The following is a 13,799-nucleotide window of genomic DNA, read 5'->3' as shown; positions in this document are numbered from 1 at the left end:
TTGGGATAAATACCCAGTAGTGCAGTTGCTGGGCTATAGGGTAGCTCCATTTTCAACATTTTTAGGAACCTCCATACTGTTTTCCAGAGTGGCTGCACCAGCTTGCATTCCCACCAACAGTGTAGGAGGGTTCCCCTTTCTCTGCATCCTCTCCAACATCTGTCATTTCCTGACTTGTTAATTTTAGCCATTCTGACTGGTGTGAGGTGGTGTCTCGTTGTGGTTTTGATTTGTATTTCCCTGATGCCGAGAGATGTTGAGCATTTTTTCATGTGTCTGTTGGCCATTTGTATGTCTACCTAGAAGATATATTTAATTTTTAAAAATTTATTGTTTTTTAAATAGGCTCCATGTCGAACGTGGGACTTGAACTCATGACCCTGAGTTGCATGCTCTACTGAGTCAACCAGTCACCCCTAGAAGGTTTTTTAAGATGAAGATGTCTCATACCATTATTGCCACTTAAGATATTTAGCAGGGTTTTTTAAAAAAATTAGATATCCACCTTGCCAAATTTAATTATATTTTCGTCCTGTATTTTAAATTGCAGACATATTACGTCAATAAATTGTAAATGGTTGATATGTCTTTTAAGTCTGCTTTAATCTCTTAAGTTTCCCTAGGAGACAGACCGAAGGGATTTGAAACCTTGAGACAGAGGGAGAGTAAGGATTGTGACTCAAAGAAGGAAGACAGAAGCTGGCTTGGCGATCAGGGGGCAGTAGCACCCTGAAAACAATGGTTAGCCTTTTTAAAAATGTTTTTATATAGAACATGCTAAGCTTATAAAACAGAAAAATAGTATAATAAACCCAAAGTATTAGTTTCCTGGGGCTGTCATAACCAAATACCATACACCAGCTGACTTAAACAACAAAATGTGTCTTGTCACAATTCTGGAGGCTGGAAGTTGAAGATAAAGGTGTGAGCAGGTTTGGTGTCTCTGAGGCCTCCTTGGTTTACAGATGGCCTCTTACCTCTGTGTCCTCACATGGCTTTTCCTGTATGCCTGGCCATACCTGTATCTCCTTCTCGTACAAGGACACCAGTCATTTTGCATTAGGCCTCTCCTGAACAGCCTCATGTTAACTAAATCATCACTTTATAATCTTACCACAAAATAGGGGCACAGGGGTGCCTGGTTGGCTCAGTCAGAACGTGTGACTCTTGATTTCAGGGTCATTAGTCTGAGCCCCACATTGGGTGTAGAGATTAGTTAAAAATAAATAAATAAACTGAAATACGACATAACTTTTTTCAAAATAGGGTCACAGTCTGAGGTACTGGGAGTCAGGGCTTAACCATGAATTTGGGAGGGGGCACAATTCAACCAACAACATCTCATGTACACATCCAGGAAACTATGCCCCCGCTCTTCTACCCCTCATTATTGTGAAGCAAAGCCTAGATATCACAGGGTTTATATGTAAATATTATACTATGTGTCTTCCAAGGACAGAGTCTGTTCATTAACAAAATCATATTATTACCCTTTTAAAAAAATCATCAAATGTCCACTAACCCAAATAACTACAATTATCTTTTTTTAAAATGTATTCAAATACAGTAAATAAACCTGGTAAAATATTGTTAATGACATATATGCTCTTTATCTCTTTAATATATATTCTTTTTTTCCCTCCTCCTTATCTTCTTGAAGGAACCTGGTGAATTGTCTCAGATCTGGATTTTTGCTCCTTGTCCCTATACATCATTGATTTCTATTGCTACCTGGGGTTGTGCCTCTTTCCTAAGAAGAGGATTACAAAGGAAGCTTCAATTTCCAGCCACTGAGGAAAGGTTGCAAAAGTGCCAGAGAGCAGAGATTGACTGGGGGCTATCACTCCAGGCAGCTGCCGCAGAGCTGAAGGGAAAGGAACAGAGACAGGCTTGAGTGGCCTCGGTTTCCTGCAGATACGGGAAACCCACCTCTACTGGCAGCTTTGGAAGGAACAGAGAGAAGGCTAAAGAATCAGCGGCTTACTTTTCCTAGCTCCCAGAGATCCAGGCCTTTCTGAAGGGAGTTTCCTCAGACAGAAACCCTCCCCGCACAATGCCCTTCACAGCCTCCCTGGCTGAGCTCCAGGTAGAGGCCAGCTGCCCCATCTGCCTGGAGTATCTGAGAGACCCAGTGACCACTGACTGTGGGCACAACTTCTGTGGCTCCTGCATCCACCAGTGCTGGGAGGACCTACAGGACACCCTCCCCTGTCCCGTCTGCCTCCACCACTGTCCTGACAGGAACTTGAAGAGGAACATGCAGTTAGGTCACATGACTGGTATCGTCAAGCAGCTTCTCGCCAGGAGGAGCAAGAGGAAACTGCGGGAAGAGAAAGCCCTGTGTGAACAGCACAGTCAGGCTCTGGCCCTGTTCTGTGAGAAGGACCTGCAGCTGCTCTGTCCCCAGTGCAAGGTCTCCCCCGGCCACCGGGGCCACCCCCTGACGCCCATCGAGCAAGCTGCAGCTGGCCACAGGAAGAAGCTCAAAAGCTACATCGAGCCCCTGCAGAAGCAGGTTGAAGACACTGAAAAGGTGTTAAAAATGCAAATCTCAAATTTATTTGAATTGAGACGGAAGGTGGAAAATCGAAAACATAAACTGTACTCTGACTTTGAACAATTTAAGCATTTCTTGGGAAAGGAGCAGAGTGCAGTCCACATTAGGTTACTAACTGAAGAGAATCATGTTCAAGAAAAAATAATTGAAAGCAAAAACCAGATGTTAGACCACCACTCCACACTAAGGAGTCTGCTTAGTGAAATAACAGAGAAGTGTTTGCAGACAGACCTAGATTTACTGACAGGTATTGAAAGTATCCACAACACATATGAACACCTACAACCACCACCAGCCTTTTCCTATGAATTAAAGAAGGAGGTCTGCAGTCTCCCCCCACAGTATTTTGGCCTGCAGAAAATGATCAGCACGTTTCAGGTAGATTTGACCCTAGATCCTGAAACTGCTCACCACACTCTTCTTATCTCACAAGACAGGAAAACTGCAACATTTCAAAAGATGAAACCAAGTCATGCTTATAATCCCCATGCATTTACTTCTTACCCAGCTGTCCTGAGTTGTGAGGGATTTGAGGCTGGCAGGCATTTTTGGCAGGTAGAAGTAACAGGCACAGGGGAATGGTCCTTAGGCGTGTGTAAGGAATCTTTCCCCAGAAATGCTCTTCTATCCCCGTCCCCAAACAATGGCTGCTGGCAAATTCAGTTCTGGACTAGGACATCGGGCACAGAGGATTCAGGAAACCTCAGACAGATTGGCATTTTTCTCGACTATGAGTTAGGAGAAGTTTCATTTTACAGCTTGAGTAATAGATCATATTTATATACATTCAATGAATTTTTTACAGAAAAACTTATGCCTTATTTCTCTATTGGGCCTTCTTCAGAATCACTTACAATAAGTATAGTCAAGGATGAATCCTGAACCACCTTGTAAACCATCCTATGTGGTCCATTTTCTTCCTACATGAATAGAAAATATTTCTAATAAAGAGTCTGTGTTCATTTTTGATGTTTGAAGCTGATGTCTTTTTTTTTTTAAAAGATTTATTTATTTTAGAGAGAGAAAGTGGGGGGGAGGGGCAGAGAGAATCCCCATGCAGACTCCCCGCTGAGCTCAGAGCCCAACTCAGGGCTGGATTCCATGACCCTGAGTCCACAACCTGACCCAAAACCAAAGAGTCAGACGCTCAACCGATGGAGCCACACAGGAGCTTCTGAAGCTGATGTCTTTTAACCCTCACCCCCTGGCTTCACCCTCTGCCCCACACCTGGATAAGTTGTTAGGACAGACTAGGTGTTCCTTCATTGGACTTGGTGGGGTGGTTCTAACCAAGCAAGCTCCCACTGCGGAGGAACTCTTACCAACCCCCTGCGCCCCGCCCCCAGCCTCCCCTAAACCACCAAAAGACCCCTAGCTAGTCGTCTTTCTCCCTCTCTCAGGCCATTTTTGGATTGGTGGCCATCCTGCTGTCCACATAAAGCCTCTCAGTAAGTGAGTAATAAACCACCTGATACTCTCTTGCTGCGTTTGTGGTGTGGGAGCCGGGACAAGCCACCCCAAGATACACCAACTGGCATATTGATTATTTCAAATTCAAGCTACTTAAAATACAGCCTACACAAGAAGGACACTCAGACCTTCCTGTTCCCCTGAAAGGAGGATATGAATCTCCTATGTGAACGATACCCTCCCTGTACCTGGAGATAAGGAGACACCCTCATCACCCGAGATGGGACATTCAGAACCGAGAAGGCTGTATAAAGTAACCCTGTTACTTTCCACTAATTTTACTACCGTAGGCAAAATTCTGTTTAGAATTCCTTACTAATTGAAACTCCCAAGCATAAGTTTTCTTTGTCCTGTCAACTCCTCACACATTTATTGTCTCTTTGTGTAAAATGTATAAAAAGTGCCTGCTTTGGTCATGCCTTTGGGTTTTAATTTTAATATTGGGCCTCCGTGCACACGTAATAAAACTTTTTTTTTTCTCCTGTTAATCTGTTTCATGTCAGTTTAATTCTTAGTCCAGCTGGAAGACCCTGAGGGTAGAGAAGAGTTTTTCTTTGCCTTTAGTGGCATCAGCAGCCTTGATACCAAAGCCAAATTTTGAGGGATGGGGTGGGGTTATGTGCAGTGACTATAATAGTATTTAGAATATTATAAAATCCCAGGTGAATTCTTGGGAGACTCTGATCCCAAGAAGCATAGTATATATGCTTTTGTTTTCTTTTTTCTTTTTTTTTAAGATTTTATTTGTTTATTTGACAGAGAAAGAGAGACAGCCAGCCAGAGAACACAAGCGGGGGGAGTGGGAGAGGAAGAAGCAGGCTCCCAGCGAAGGAGCCTGATGCGGGGCTCGATCCCAGAACACCGGGATCACGCCCTGAGCCGAAGGCAGATGCTTAACAACAGAGCCACCCAGGCGCCCCCAATTTGCTCTATCTTGTTCCTTGAATGGACAGTCATCCACATTGAGGAAGTCCATAAACCATATAGTTTCTGTTTCTCCATTCTCTGGACTGTCAGTTCTCTGATGGTGGGGACTCCAGACGGGATCTTTGCATTCCAGGCTTCTGGTTTAGTGCCTCACATGTAGTGAGAGCTCATAAAGTCTCATGCATGAGTTATTAAATGAGATGCTAGCTGGATTTATGAGATCAGGAAAAAGACTACTGTTAGAAATGCACATCTGATAGTTTTCAGCCTCTGTGTGAATAAAGTCACCGAGAGCAATGGGTGTAACATATCAGAGTTTCCTGTCTATCCTAACTAACTGAGAGGTTTTGCTGTTAAGCGCCTTGGGAAGCCTGGATCTGCTTCCTTCTTCATGTGGCTCTCAAGAATACCCGTGCAGTGTGACAGAGGGTATAATTGTCTGTTGGAGCCTGTTCTACCTGGGACCTGGGGATAAGAACCAAATGTGTCAACTAAGAAGAGAGGGAAAGAAACCTGGCAATCACCCACTTCTGAGTAACCTCTTACACTGAGAAGGTGCATTCTGAGACCAGTCAGCAAGATCAAGTAATTGAGACATCAAAAAAACTAAAGTTCAGGTAGAAACTATTTCAATGTTGGACACCAGGTTACTGATAACATTTGGAAATGCTTTCAGAGCAGTGGAAGTGGTAATGACAAATGGCTTCTTGTTGAGAAAAGACACACACAAAAAAAAAAAAAAAAAAAGAAGAAGAAGAAGAAGGAGATTCTTTAAGTCTCTTGGTCCAGAAGATATATTTGATATGGGAATAATAATAATTTTTTTGAAGACAGTGTCATGAGTAATATATTCAGGTTTCTGCATTTTGAGATAAAACCATTGTATCTTGTTTCTCTACCATATCATAAATGAAAGAATTCATCACTCAAATTAGTAATAGCTAATATGTCATTTGTTCTTTCCACGTGCCAGCTGGTGTTTTAAGTACCTGGCTCATATTAAATCACTTAATTTTACTGCGTTAATATCATAGCCATCTTACAGTCAGCCCTGAACTCCATCATCTTGTAAGTGGTAGACCCAACCCCAACGATCTGGTTAAAGAGCTTAGGTCTTTTTCCATCAAGTTATGTATTTTGACTCCCTTCAGAGTGAACAAGAAATAGTGTCTTGCTTGTGTGAGGGTGTGCATGTGTGGGTATATTTACACTGTTTCGGAAAGCAACAGGAATAGGTTCACGTAAAATGCATTGGTTTATTTTTCTGGCTAAGGGACAAGCAAAGCAAGACCCTTTGGCAATTGAGCAGTGTCGGAATATTTAAAAGGGCCATGTGCCTTTCTCTCTTCCTTTGTCAAAATCCTTTTGGGATTGCATCGTACTCCCTCAGTCTCCATGGGCAGTCCATCACCCATTTGTATATATCCACTTTGTAATTCACTGACGCCAGTCCAGCTCAGGTCTAAGCATCTTTCATCTGCACTACTGCAGTAGCCTCTCACCACACCCTTAGGGAAAATGCCAACAGAAATGCTAAGGAGGCCAGTCTCGTAGGTTTGGAATAGGAATCCTCTGATCTTTGCTTGCGTCCTCTGCTACCCATCCTCCACAACGCTCAGCGGACAGGAAGCTAGAGTTCTTTCTGACGCATTCATATTCACCACTGGAGACACACATACAGCTTTTCTTAGTCCAGTTGCCTTTGGGGCATCTTTAGTATTCTCCTTCCTCTTCCAGTGTTTACATTTTCTTCAGACTGGGATCCAGGGAACTCAACAATTAAAAGCTTCACAAAGCTCTTCTTCTTTTATTTATTTTTGTTTTGTTTTTAAAAAAATTTTTTTTATTTTTTAAGTAATCTCTATGCCCAACATGGGGCTTGAACTCACAACCCTGAGATCAAGAGTCCTATGTTCCACCAACTGAGCCAGCCAGGTGCCCCCACAAAACTCTTCTTTCTCCAGGAGGTATCCTCACTGTCGATGTACTCAGATATCCGAGGGTCCACCAATGGCTGTGTGTGCATGATAATACGTTCTACATGTGCTCGAAACTGCTTCAAACATCTGACATTCACCTCCTTCATTCTAACAATGAAAAAGAATACCCCCTATCTAAAATGAGATCTAAACAAAAAGGGAGAGATTTATGGCCAGACCAACTGTCTTCAGTTGGTTTCAGGACAGCTGGGAAATGAAATGTGTGAAGTGATTTGGGCGCTGGAGAGAGAGGGCATGGCAAGAACGCTGGAGTGTTGAGCACCTTCTGTGTGCCACGGTCATTGTCACATAGCTAGTAAGTGTTCTAACAGTGAATCAGGAGTTCATTTTCTCTTATTTTTGTTACATTGTTTATGAGAGATTCATAAAATGGCATACAAATATTATAAAATAATTTGAAATCCAGTCATTGAAACTGGCTCCAGGGATTCTGGTGGATTTTTTAATGTTATCACTTAAAAATCAGAAATTGATCTCTGTCTCATAAAAAAGAATGTTAATAATGCTTAATATACAAAGATGTTATGATGATTAAGTAGAAATTTAAAAAACTCTTAGACTACAGAATTATTTCTTTCTAACCAACTTTCCCCTCATTTTTAAAGATGCATTTGTGGATATTTATCAATGTCACATTTAAATAGGTATGTCAGTACTCGGGCGCCGGCTCTGATGAAGGTCAGTTTTGCCTATCTAGAGAGGATGGCCGATGGGTCAAGTGCAGATTGCAACTGCGGTTGTAGTCTCTGCACATCTGCAAGGGTTGGGACAGAAGTAAGTTGAGGAAGTGTAATATTGCAGGTACTTTGAGAATATATGCAATAAAATAAATTATCACCAGAGGACACACCTTAGCGGAATTTGCCCCTTCAGTTTTCTTTGAGATGTTTTCATCTGTATCATTTTAGTTTTTCTAAATTTACCTCTTTGCCAAAGTGTAGAGTCATTTGTCCTTAGGGTGCTACCTTATGCAGGCTTGGAGGAGGACACAGATGACTTAGGAATTATAGAAGTATCACATTTCTACTTTAAGGATGAGAACACAAGAATCAGCTACAAGAGAATATTTGGGCAATTATTAACTATTTTTATTCAGAATTTTCTAGCTGTCCATTATCACATTTAGTAAACCCCTCTCTGTGTTGTAGGCTTTTAAAGCATTTTACAGAAAAAGAAGCTGAGGTACACAAGGAAAGCAATCTGGCTAATAAGAAAAAGCCAGTGTAGTAGAAGTGGAAACAAGGTGCTAAAACGCATGCTGTTAGCCATCATGAATAACCATATCACGGATCAACCACAGAGGGGCTGCACGGGCCTGTAGAAAGTTACAGGCTTCGGGACTAGAGTCCTTGAACTTGAGTGAGATTCCTTACTCTCTGGGGGGCCTGGGGGAAGTACTGAACATCCTCAACTTGAAGAGAATCGGGTAAATAAGGATAAAAATCCCATAGTCAATCATTTAAACCTTGTGGCACCTGTCTGGCTCAGTCGGTAGAGCATACTTATCTTGATCTCGGGGTTTTTAAGTTTGAGCCCACATTGGGTCTAGAACTTACTTAAAAATAAGTTATTGAAAAAAAATAATTCAAATCTTGTGAGGAACCTAAAAAACGACCAGGCACTTTCTGCTCAAGTAAGTTGCAGTAGGCACCCCTTACCTGTAGCAGCTATCATCCAGACCCCAGTGGATTCCTAAAACCACAGATAGTACTGCACCCTATACAATGTTTTTTCTTATACACGTGTACCTATGATAAACTTTAAGTAATAAATTAGGCACAGTAAGAGATCAACATTACTACTAATAAATAGAATAGTTATAATATACTGTAATGTTATGTGAATATGATCTTTCTCTCCCAAAATATCTTATTGTACTGTTGTCACCTTTCTTCTTGTCATGATGTGAGATGATAAAATGGCTACATGATGAGATGAAGTGAGGTGAGTAACTAGGCATCGTGACATAACGTCAGGCCGCTGTTGACACTCTGACCATAGGTCAGAAGGAGGGTCAGCTGCTTCCAGAGTGCAGTTGACTGTGGGTAACGGACACTGCTGAAAGCAAAACTGCAGGTGAGGGGGGTCTACTGTGTTTTTGATAGCGCTGAGTTTATATCAAAGTTGACTTGTCTTTCCCTTAAGCTTCTCAACTGCAAGATTGTATCAAACTGTGTAAATAAAGTAGATGGGATTTGGACTAGAACAGATTTACCCTGAAAACCCTGCAGACTGGAAAACCTGTGATTTTCACATAACACACAGGATAAACTTGGGGATCATGATTTCAAGGTGAAATAAAGCTGAGAAACACACGCACACACAACTCGGCCCTGAGAAGTCATCGCTGAGCTACCAACTATGCAGATTTGCAGGAAGGGTTCCTAGAAAAGGAGGCTTTCCCTTAGAAGTAGTTACTGATCCAAACGGAGGCTGAGAGGCTGCGAAAGAGAGTGGAGCTTTCAGCTGACTCTCAGGATTGAGGGAATAAACCTGGACTTCAGGGCACCCCACAGAAGATGCTTCCTGATAAACATTGCGAACTTTAATTTGGATCAGTGAACGGCTACGGACTAAAAGTTAGATTAAAAAAAGGGGGGGGAGGGAGCTACTCCTTAACAAGTCTCATTTAATCATCTCAACCCTGATAAGGTTTCAAACAATCTCTGATTGCCAGACCACAAAGTAAATTTCAAGACTTCAAAATGTAAAATTGGTGATATGTGGTGCCACTGAAATGTGCAAATACACCTTGTGAGAATATAAATTGGTACAATCACTTCAGAAAACTATTTTGCATTATCAACTAACTCAGAACATACACATATTCTGGGATTCAGTTATCTTATTTCAATTTATGCAACCAACGGAAGTATCAACATATGACCACTAGAAGACGTACAAGAAAGTTCATGGTGGGACGCCTGGGTGGCTTGGTCAGTTAAGCGTCTGCCTTCAGCTCAGGTCATGATCCCAGGGTCCTGGGATGGAGCCCCACTTCGGGGTCTCTGTTCAGTGGGGAGTCTGCTTGTCCCTGTCCCTTTGCAGCTCCCCCTGCTCGGGCTCTCTTGCTCAACCTCTCTCACTCTCTCTCTTAAATAAATAAAATCTTAAAAAAAAAAAAAAAAAAGAAAGAAAGAAAGATCATGGTAACATGTTTCACAGCAGGTACAAACTGGAAATAACTCTATTGTTGTATATTAGATGCCATAAATTAATTGTGGTATATTCACATAATGAAACATTAATCAGTAATGATAAGATAATTTTTTTTCAAGATTTTATTTATTTATGTGTGAGAGAGAGAGTGAGAAAGATCATGAGCAGAGGGTGGGGAGAGGGAGAAGCTGGCTCCCTGCTGAGCAGGGAGACTCATGCTGGGACTTGATCCTAGGACTCTGGGATCACGACCTGAGTCAAAGGCAGATGCTTAACTAATTGAGCCACCCAGGCGCCCCAAGACAAAGATTTACTTATGTATTTGAGAGAGAGAGCAAACACCCAGAAGCAAGCAGGAGGAGGGAAAGGGGGCAGAGGGAGAGAGAGAATCTTGAGCAGACTCTCTACCGAATGAGGGGGGGTGCGCAACATGGGGCTTGATCTCACCACCCTGAGATCATGACCTGAGCCAAAACCAAGAGCTATCACTTAACTGAGCCACCCCGATGCTTCAAGACAATAATACTCTTTATCCAGCAACTTGGATGAATCTCACAGATGTAAGGTATGAAATAAACTCAGGCTAAAATAATACTGACTGTGTATACAGGAAAAACGACTTCATGGTATTAGATACCAGCATAATGCTCATATTTGGCGAGGTGGGACAGACCAGAGATCGGAAGGAACATGAGAAAGGCTTCCAGGGCTGCTAGTAATAATCTATTTCTTAATCTCGGTGGTGGCTGTCGGATTACAGGCTTATGCAAGTATGCGAGTTGAATAAAAGTAAAAATAATTAAATCATAAACTATAAAAATAGATTATGGAAGAATATTTTCAATCTGTTGGCAAATATTTCACATTTTTTCAGTGTTATTTCTCTTTTAGGAGTTGTAGATTCATGGTTGTTGGTCCTCCAGCTCTTTTTTGAGGAACGGCTCAATCTGTATGCACCTTTTAGAACTGGACAATGTTAACATTTGTCATGATTCCTTAGATTTTTCTTTTTCTTGTGAGTTTGTTGTAGGGGGTACGACTTCCGCGATAAGACTTTAAAAAAAACTTTTTTTTTAAAGTAAACTCTATACCCAACCCATGGGGCTCAAACTCACAACCCAGAGATCAAGAGATGCTTGCTCTAGCGACTGAGCCAGCCAGGCACCCTCCCTGAGATAAGACTTTTGATCATTTCCTTTGCGATTTTTTTCTCTTCAGAGAAGATCAGGAAATGACGTTTAAAGGCACCTCTAGGCCCTCAAGCCTCTGCTCACAGTTGAGTCCTCTCCCTCTCTGTCACATCCACCCTTTTCAATGAGAGAACGGCCAGAGGTGATCTCCATCTTATCACGGCCTTCAGCTCCAGGTCTCTGAGATTCTCTGGAAGTGCAACTTTCCTCAGGAGTGCCAGAGCTCCAGATGGGGAATGGCTTCTCTGCTGGGCTGGAAGGGGCCTTTGGCAGAGAAGCCAAGCATTGGACAGTAACGTGTTTCTGCACCAAACAGACAGAGTGGAAATAGCAAATAAAGTGTTGGAGTGATTACATGGGTGTAACTTTTAGAACTGGTTTCTTCTTGGGGCGCCTGGGTAGCGCAGTCATTAAGCGTCTGCCTTGGGCTCAGGGCGTGATCCCGGCGTTCCGGGATCGAGCCCCACATCGGGCTCCTCCGCTAGGAGCCTGCTTCTTCCTCTCCCACTCCCCCTGCTTGTGTTCCCTCTCTCGCTGGCTGTCTCTATCTCTGTTGAATAAATAAATAAAATATTAAAAAAAAAAAAAGAAAGAACTGGTTTCTTCTTGTTAAGATAACTTGCCTCTCCCATAGAGTTGTTGTAATTTGAAACCCCAACGTCCAACCACATTCCCCATCATCAAGCTTCAGGGCTAGCCTTCCCCTCCATTTCGCTGCCAAAAAAAAAAAAAAAAAAAAAAAAAAATCCCAGCAATTGTGGCTCATTGGATTTCTCCTAAGCAGTGACAGAGAAACAGTATTTATCCTTTCTGTCTAACCTTTATTTCTAGTAAAGATACACATGAAGATAAACCTTCCGTGTTTCTGGGAGGCTTACTCCTGTCTGTGACTGCTGTAATCACTGCTAGTTTCTAAGAAGCCACCACTTACCACTCTCCTGATCTTCTTTTCTTCTCCCCTTCCCCTTCTTTCCTTCCTTCTGTTTTTTTTTTTTTTTTAAAGATTTTATTTATTTATTCGACAGAGAGAGAGACAGCCAGCGAGAGAGGGAACACAAGCAGGGGGAGTGGGAGAGGAAGAAGCAGGCTCATAGCAGAGGAGCCTGATGTGGGGCTCGATCCCATAACGCCGGGATCACGCCCTGAGCCGAAGGCAGACGCTTAACCGCTGTGCCACCCAGGCGCCCCCATAATAATTATTTTTAAAGTAGACTGAAAGCTATACTAAGTTCACCTGCACGAGGCAGTGAGAATGAAGAATGGTTTGGGGGTACTTCAAGATTATCTTAATACTTAATTTTTTCTTAATATAAAGGTAGTGAATCAAATATAACAACATTTTAATAGGTATTATTTCCACATGGATTACTTACACATGAATTTGGTAAGAAAGCCTTTATGAAGGGAAAATCAAGAATACTGACCCTGTCTTTATATAATATCTTGACATTTTTGTTCATCATGCATTTTTTGTATTACTTTTGCTTTTTAAAAATATTGCCTTAAAATAGTATCTATCTTCATTACTGAGCTTTTTAATGCCCCTTTAAATTTTTACCTAATTTGCAACTAAGGTGATAGTGGCCTGTCCCTCCCCCTGGTCCCAGCCCTGGCACTCAGCACAGAGATCAGAGCTGGAACTTGGCTTGAGAGCAGTGATTCTGGGCACATCAGAATCCTTTTTAACCACGTGCCCACCTCCCGCAGTCCCTCCCACTACCACGAGGGAAGCCTGCTTCCGCCCTCTCTTCCCACAAGGTCTACCTCTCCTCTACCCTGTCAATACACTCTATCCAAAGGGCCCAGGAACACACTTGCATTTGAGTGGGTTGGTTTATCACCCTTGGTGAGGAAGAACACACAGCATGAAGAACCTCCTGAGAGCTTCAGTGAGGTGGTGGTGGAAAGGACTTATTTTAGGATCTGGGCTGTGTTAGGTGATTTGGGGGATCTAAGGGAATAGGACAGTGCTCTGATAGGATGCTGGGAGGAAGAGGAGTAATTCTACGACTGGAGTCTTGAACCATGTGGGGCTGAAGCTGTAATGGGCGAAGTATCAGCAGTCACTCACATCCGCCAGGAGATGTGGGTGTTTGGTCATTTCTGGTCATGTGTGTTCCTGATGTGCGTGTTTTGTCTATATTCAGATCCAGTAAGAGTAGTCGTGTTTTTGTCTTGATCCATCAGAGTCACAGAGCAGCCCTGTCTGATGTTGCTAATCTGTGAAGCTGTTTCTGTCTAACAGGAAGCAGCCAGACCTCGCTGAGAGTGCCAGACCAGCTCCCATAATGGGGGTGGGGGTGGGGGGGTTTGGGGGGCATTTCCCTGTCCGGTGACCACACTCCTGAAGCTCACACAGCAGGGAAGGAGAAGTATATATCCTCTGCTGAATACCAGCCTGTGGGGACAGAAAACTGTTGGAGAGCCACTGATAGTGAAAAGAGTGTTGAGGGGGAGCCCCAGGGTCCACAGGCACAGAAGGCAGGAAAAGGACAG

General features: G+C 42.7%; 1 protein-coding gene across 1 annotated transcript; it reads left to right on the top strand.

Moving 5' to 3' along the window:
- The first annotated feature begins 2,053 nt into the window (after positions 1–2,053).
- Positions 2,054–3,439, top strand: LOC123793033 (tripartite motif-containing protein 60-like). The gene has a single exon (XM_045798605.2). The coding sequence runs from the start codon at positions 2,054–2,056 to the stop codon at positions 3,437–3,439; it is 1,386 nt and encodes a 461-aa protein (XP_045654561.2).
- The last annotated feature ends 10,360 nt before the right edge of the window (positions 3,440–13,799 follow it).

The sequence above is a fragment of the Ursus americanus genome, chromosome 13 (genome assembly GCF_024610735.1).
Source record: "Ursus americanus isolate L20-20 chromosome 13, mUrsAme1.1.p, whole genome shotgun sequence".
NCBI lineage: Eukaryota > Metazoa > Chordata > Mammalia > Carnivora > Ursidae > Ursus > Ursus americanus.
This window is presented reverse-complemented; position numbering and strand designations above follow the sequence as displayed.